Source organism: Sylvia atricapilla, chromosome 3 (assembly GCF_009819655.1).
Source record: "Sylvia atricapilla isolate bSylAtr1 chromosome 3, bSylAtr1.pri, whole genome shotgun sequence".
In the NCBI taxonomy this organism is placed as follows: Eukaryota; Metazoa; Chordata; class Aves; order Passeriformes; family Sylviidae; genus Sylvia; species Sylvia atricapilla.
The window spans coordinates 73,585,592-73,593,138 of NC_089142.1; the positions used below are offsets into that span (position 1 = coordinate 73,585,592).

The following is a 7,547-nucleotide window of genomic DNA, read 5'->3' on the forward strand; positions in this document are numbered from 1 at the left end:
CAGAAAACCAGACCTCTGTTTTTCTGCAATCTGATGAGTGGCCAAAGAGTGCATGTGCCCCTGTGCCCTCCTGGGCACCAGCTGGAGGAAGCAGCCAGCCCCAGCCACAGGATGGTCCACAGGGCAGTTTTCAGTGGATTGAACAATTTCTCTCCCAAACCCAACACATTTTATCTAACTTAGGTGAGAATGACGAGTGAGTACTGGAAAGAGATTAACTGCCTCGAGGATTTCAATCGCGACATTTAAATTCCAATCTGCAATTCATGTCATTTTATTTTGTAATATTCTGAGTTTTAACGCTGTGTTGTAATCACAGACTTCTTGGCATGATATTTTGAAGTTATCTAAGCCTTTTATCCTTGAATGCAATTGCATATGGTTGTTTATCTTGTTGGTTTATGTTTGACTTCTGTTGATTTCAAAGGTCCATATTAGTTAAGGTCTTTGACTGGAGATACGTGTTTCTTCACAGGTTCTTAAAGAGGTACCTTACTGTTCATAGGGTCAAAAAAAAAAAAAAAAACAAAAAACAAAGCAACTATTTAAGGACTATCTGAGGGTTTCTCCTTCTGCACGACATTTCACATTGTGACAGAGACTGTGTGTGAGAGAGGCACAAGAAGAATGGAGAAGTCCAGGACAAAATTTGTTGATGTCATGGAAAAGGCAATAGAATCTGCCAATTCAATGCATCGTGATGAACTGCTTTTTCCTTACAAAGGAATTCTCTACCCTACCACTATTTGCAGTCCTGAAGTATTCCAAGCCTTGGAGTCCTTTGAAGCCAGAAGTGATGATGTAATTTTGGCAGGATACCCTAAATCCGGTGAAGATATTTTATTTTTTTTTTTCATAAATAAGGCTTTGTAATGGCAAGTAACAAGGTTTGTACTAAATATATGCAATATATATTATATGGTACATAATATTATGTAGTATACTGAATAATAATATTTTGAATGTTCACAAAATTTTGTAAAGCTGATTTCATTTTCAAAAGCACAACAAACTAATTATGACTAATTTATATTGTAACGTTTTCAAAATTCTGAGAAATACAATCCGATTTTCTTCTCTATAGCATATAAAAGTGTTTGTTGTCTTTGCTTTCCTTAGTTATGAAATTTAATGCACAAATTGGAGGGAATCAATGTTTTTTACTCCAGAGGTAACTAGATCTCCTGATATTACCTGATCTCCTTTCATATTTATGTTTGTAAATTTCAGAGCTTTATTTTTTACACAGAATGGGGCTTTTGGTATCTTCAAATGCTGAACATTCTGTGGTTTATATCCAATAGATGTCAGGAAATAGCTATCAAAAATATTTTTGTATACCTGGAGGTGACTACACTGTTCTTTAATTATTGGGAAAACAAGAGGACATTTTTGGTAGGGTTGCAAGTTTACCCTACATATTTGCTCCTTCTTGCTGAAATGTCATGCACTGGAATGCAGTTGTTAAGACTGCAGTGAGAAAGGTGTGAGCACCCAGTGGCCAGAAGTCAGGATATGGTAAATTAGAGATGGGTGATCTATGCAGGCTCTTTGATATCTTCTAAATAAAAAGATAATAAATGTGCAAAGGAAAAGTCACTGCTTAGAGTTTTTCCTGTTGTTAAAGAAAATGAATGCACAATTTTCAGATCTAGTTCTGCTTCTATGTTAAAATACTTTGATCCATCTTTCTTCCTATAATAATCCAGCAGACCAAAAAAGACTGAACACATTAGGTTTTAAAGTACAGGTTTACCACCCCAGTCTCCCTCATATTTGTCACAATCAAATTTCTTACATTAACTCAGGTTTTTTGGGTTGGATCTTAGTGGCTCGTCTCCCTTATTCGGTAGTTTCCAATTTACAAGGTCGTGTATGGTGTACTGAACTGGTCAAGTTGGGGAAATGTGTCCTTATGAGGAGCCAAGGTAGGACCCAGGGAGGTGACTGACCAGATAGTCAGCTGGGATTGTATCACCTGAAAGGAGGCCGAGTAACTCACCTGGCAGTACTACCACCTCTTGACTTCCCTGGTCAATCCATTTCTGTTCTTTCTCAATGTTTTACAAGCAATTCTGTGTTTTTCTTCTTTCAGGCACAAACTGGCTAAGTCAAATCTTGACTGACCTGATAGACATATCTCAAAAGAAAACACCAGGTAGAGAAAGCAGTGTGAATGCTAAAGAAGTATTCCCCTACCTTGAAGCCGGAGATGCTGATAAATATGAGGTGAGAATAGAATATGTATGGAAATGATCAAAATTTTGTGCTTCAAAAATTGCATATATGATATATGAATTACTGCATTTTTTGAGGAGAACTTTGCCACTTTTCTTTATTTGGCATCTGGTCATGATTAATCTCATCTGGACAGTCAAATACTGAGGGATAAATGAACACTTCAGTGGGAGTGAGATGAGCACATACCCATGAGATGCATAAGAACTTCAGAAATGCAACCTAGTGTCTTTTGTATTGAAGAAGTGGTTCATGAAATGTCAAATAATGAAATATTGGCTTTTGTCTCTTTTAGTAGCTCTTCCTCCTCATTCCCTCTCTCAGTCCTTGAGATGCTTCATCTTTCACATGCAGCTACTCTGTACCCTATCTCTAGATTTGATCCCTAGTCTAACAGAACTGAAGAGCATTATCACTGAAGAAAACTAACAGTGGATTCTCCTTTTCCAGTTGTTCATGGGCTTTTGAAGATTTAGGAGTACTCCAGCAGCCCAATAATGTCACAGGGCAACACTCACAAATGAAATTAAAATCCAGTGATTGTTGATAAGTTTATCAAGGCAATATTTTAGCATGGTTTAATGAAAAGAATACTTGTACTGACTGAACTGTCCACTTTCCTCCTTCCAATTCTTCAAGCGAATGGCCAAATTCCCTTCTCCAAGATTTATGGTTACTCATCTCCGTCCTGAAAATCTTCCCAAGTCTATTTTCAAAAACAAAGTCAAGGTGAGTGCTGATTTTAATGTATTAAAAGGAAACACTTCAAGAGATTTTTTTGTAAAAGCCAAGGTAGTCCTTTTCTGCCAATTCTCAGAATCACTCTTGTACTTAAGTGTTTTGCCTGGCCATTTCTATGTGACTGTTTAAGTGCTGCCATTCACCTCACTTGACCTCAGTTTGCCCTTATTGGCACCTTTGTGACAGTTTCCACGAGAGAGTTGCAGGGCTCGGAGAAGTCCTCCAGAGACAAAATGCATTTTGACATGGTTTCCTGTGGGCGGAACTTTATGGCATTGTTGCAAGTGAGGACTTCCATGTGTCGAATTTCAGGGAGAATTTCTATTTTTGTGAATTTTCTCTGCTACTTGAATGATGAACTATGCTTGTATTGAGCAAAACATTCTTAGATTCTGCATAAATATTTTGGTTAATCTCTAAATGATAATAATTATAGGCAGCCATCTTCTTCTGATGGTACTAAAGCACAGTTACATACTGCACCTTCTGAATTGGGAATGAAATTGTTACTTCTGCAGTAAGTAGAACACAAGGTGTTAAAAATCCCCAACTACAGTTATAAAGTATGGTCATATTATTTCTGATTTAATACTATGTTCTGATACATCTTTCTCTATAAATAATTGATTTAATTTCTTTTCCTAGATATTGTTACTGATTCGTAATCCAAAAGATGTAGCTACATCTTATTACCATTTTTCCAATGCCCTCGCTGCTGCACCCTCCTATGAGACCTGGGATGATTTCTTCACAGATTTCATGACAAAGAAACGTACAGTATATCTTTTTGTCTATGTCAATTATCCAATGATTTCTCTTTGTCTAAAACTCCTTGTAACTTTGGCAAGTCAGCCTCACTAGGATTTTTTGGTTTACAGTACAAAAGCAGAGATTAAAGACAGAGAATGAGTAATCTGAAATTAAGTTTGCCATATTTGTCTTACTTCTTGAGGATAAATATTAGTCAATCCTGCCCTTCCACAGACTTCTTTATCTTGTACAAGCTGGTATTTTTCCTGGAAGAAGCAGTTCTTCCCTATCTCTAACCTTGGTCCCATTTACTCCTAATCTCCTATGTCCATCATCTGGTGTCCATGGAGGTATATAATCATCTCCATGCCAAACTGGAGGAGAGGAATTATTTGGACCAAATAAAGTGCATTAAAAAAATAGACCAATTCTAATGCTTTTAAAAACAGAAAAAGTAACCACACAAGATTCTGAGTTTGGTGTAGCACATGGTCAGCAATAGGGAGGGTTCAACAAGGTTTTAGACTGGGTGAAGGAAGTCTTATAAGACGGATGGCAAGATGACAGCTCTTTGGTGGACTCTCAGCTGTCTTGGCATATTAACAAGTTTTATTTTTTTGACTTACAAATGATATCATATGCCTGAGCCTGGTGCAAAACCTGTGTTTCCCACAGGAGGGTGTAAACTCTGCCATAGACATGATTAATAAAGCCCTTGGTGGAGAGAACTTGATGAAAAAAACTTGTATAATCTTAATTTATGCTTCATGTTAGGATTCTTTTCTTTTATTTAGTGGGCTTTGGATGCTACTTTGAATACCTTTCTGAATGGAACAAATACGCTGATCAAGAAAATATTATGACAATAACTTATGAAGAGGTGAAAGAGGTAAGGTTATCAATAGTCACAAATACTTTACACTTCAGGGGACATTTTTTCCAGGACCAATTCCCCATTATATTGATGAAGGGTATGCAAAGTGTTTGAGACAGATTCTTGTTTTAAGGGAAGAAAAGGTGCAATTCAAACTTTAAAACCTACTTAACATTTTGCTTGTGAAAAGGATTCTTCTTTTATTTCTCTGTGTTATGAGCCCAACTAATTGTAAACCAAAATCTCCAGGAATTTTTTTGGGGAGGAGCTTTTATGTTTTAAGCAGTGTGGATTCTGCTCCCCTGTAAATTCTATATAATCTTTTGTAATCTACAGAAAGGCAGCTCATATTTCCTCCAAAATAATTATGGAGAAGATAAACACTCTGGACCAGTCTAGTCCTCGTGATCTCTATGAATATCCTGTTTATGCTGCCAGCAGAGAGAAATAGGGAAGTGTAAACACCTTGGAATGCAGCACAATTTGTTTGAAAATCATGTCATATGTTACGTTCCTCTTTCCAGAATCCTGCCCTGGCTGTGAAAACCATAGCTGCATTCTTTGGAATTCCTCTGACTGAGGAAGAGCTCCAGCTTGTGGTAGAGAGGTGCAGCTTCCAGTCAATGAAGAAAAACTCAGAGAAGACCCATGGGGCGGTTGGCAATATTCTCTTTCGCAAAGGTAGGCAGCTCCAAGTGGCTCAGGGGTAGAAATGCCACATTCTCAAGAACTTGGGCCATGCTTTGGTTCTTTTTCTGGCACTCATATTAGCATTGCAAGAGAGTATCAATCAGGTTACCACTGTTTTGCTTGAGGAGACTATTCAAGGAGAGCTGGTGAGGAAGATACCCAGCCAGGTTCTCACAGCAGTGGCCCTTTTAGAGGCTCACCAATGGCTGGCAGGAAGGGGGAAGTGCCATGTGTCTGAATTCCTCTCCACCTCTGTGCCTGGATCACCAACTGCCCCGCCATTAGGGGCTTACCTGAGCAGGCAGCACTGGGCCAAACTCAGCCTGAGTGCTGTGACCACCCTTTTCAGGAGAGTACAGGAATCTCCTGAGATGGCCACTGCCCAATGCCTGTTCACCCTTACCCATTGGAAGTAAGCCAAGCAAGCAAGAATCCAGGTGCACACAAGGGAGGAAACAAAAGGGAACAGCTTTTGCAGTGCAGTGTAGGGGACACAGACATGGGAAGGGCAACCTGGTTGTCAGAATCTATTTGTGCATTTTGCATTAAAGAAATAACTGTATAATAACTCAAGCTGCCAAAGGAGGAGGAACCCAGCTCTGCCTCCTGACCAGTGATCCTTAATCAATTTTTCATCATCTTCCACATTGGTGGTCATAAATGACTAGAGGAGATAGATGTAAGCAAACTTGATTTCTAGCTGCATTTTTGAATACAGTCACCTAAAGAGGAGTATGTTCTTTTGCATTGTAGCAAAAGATTATTCAAATATATGCAATTCCACTGATTTCACAAAATTGTACTTTTGTGGTACTTTTCATCTCGAAAATTGATCAACGCTATTTAGTGTATGACGCAATTAAAAAATTGCAACGTAATAATAATGCATTAAAAAAAGAAAAAAAAATCTTGTTTTTCAAGTGTTTTTTTCCTTCTTTAAAGGTGGTGTTAGTGACTGGAAGAATCTTTTCACTGAAGATCAGAATGAGAAAATGGACAAAGCATTTGAAGAACGTATAGGAGGAACTAAACTGGGAAAGAAGCTGAAGTATGACTTGTACTGCAAAGCCTGAGGAATAAGGAAATGTGGTTAGAACAAGAACTTTGCAAGGCAGACTCTGATCATCTGCATACTCTAGAATATTAGATCAAATTATGCTAGCACCTTGGAATTACTGTAAGAATCATTGCAGCAGCCTTTATAGTGACAGTGATGAGTATAGACTTCTGTTTCATGGTGAGATGTTTGTTTACATTCATTTGCTGAAGAAGATGTCAATTAATTATATTTGAAAAAACACAACAGCCCCGTTCCAGCTGTCACCTGGAAGGAAATGCCCCTTTTCTTTCTAGCCCAATTCTATCATTCTAGACCCTTTATAATCATTTAGTATGCAGATTATTTTTTTTCTTCAAAAATGTTTCAAATCAGGCAACATCCTCACAGACAATATCAGTAGCAAAACTGGGGGTAGACAGAAGCCTAAGGACAATGGAGATCTTCCATGAATTCAGCACAAAATAAATCAAAGCTAGTGAGAGAAGAAAAAAGGGGAATGGGGATGAGCATTCTTAAGGCTTTTCATCTCTCAGAATGCAAAACATGAAGATGGATTTCAGATTATAGGCTGATGTTCACAGGCAAGATTCACTCAGAGGCACTGCTTTGTATAGGATCACAGAGCAGCCCAGGTTGGAAGCAACCTTGAAAAATCAGCTGGTATTACCTTTCACGAGAAAGGGAGCTTAGATGAGATTCTATCTAGATATCATACCATGAAAACCTGCAGTGATGAGGATCCTACCATGTTCCTGGAGGCATTGTTCTAGCAAATGATTGTTCTTGTATAAAGAATTTACTTCATGTATTAAGATGAATCCTCTCCTGTTGCAACTAGATCCCACTGCCTGGTTTTCGTCTCCAAGTGGTGTCTCGTGGAAAGGGAGCCTTTATCCTCTTTGTAGCTGCCCTTTACTGGAAACTGTGATGAGTTTGTTCCTGAGCCTTCTCAATGTTTAGGTCCTCCCTTGGAACTCCTCTGGTTTGTCTGTGTCTTTCTTAAAATGCCTTTCCTGAGACAGTGGGATTGCCAAGAGTGCTGGTGTGAGCCATTGCTGCACAGTATTGCAGACATGTCCAGGGACCTCCCTGCAACTCACTGGAGCTCTCCTACCTCAGAGCATTGACAAAAGCAGCTGTTGCCAACTCCTCAGAGTAGAGGATAAGTGATTTCAGAGTATGAAGAAGTGCTGG

The 7,547-nt window shown here is 38.7% G+C and overlaps 1 protein-coding gene across 1 annotated transcript; it reads left to right on the forward strand.

Moving 5' to 3' along the window:
* The first annotated feature begins 561 nt into the window (after nt 1-561).
* LOC136358462 (sulfotransferase 6B1-like) lies at nt 562-7,327 on the forward strand. The gene is made up of 7 exons (XM_066314364.1): nt 562-829; nt 2,096-2,229; nt 2,878-2,967; nt 3,625-3,751; nt 4,524-4,618; nt 5,128-5,284; nt 6,236-7,327. The coding sequence occupies exons 1-7, from the start codon at nt 628-630 to the stop codon at nt 6,364-6,366; spliced, it is 936 nt and encodes a 311-aa protein (XP_066170461.1). The 5' UTR covers nt 562-627; the 3' UTR covers nt 6,367-7,327.
* The last annotated feature ends 220 nt before the right edge of the window (nt 7,328-7,547 follow it).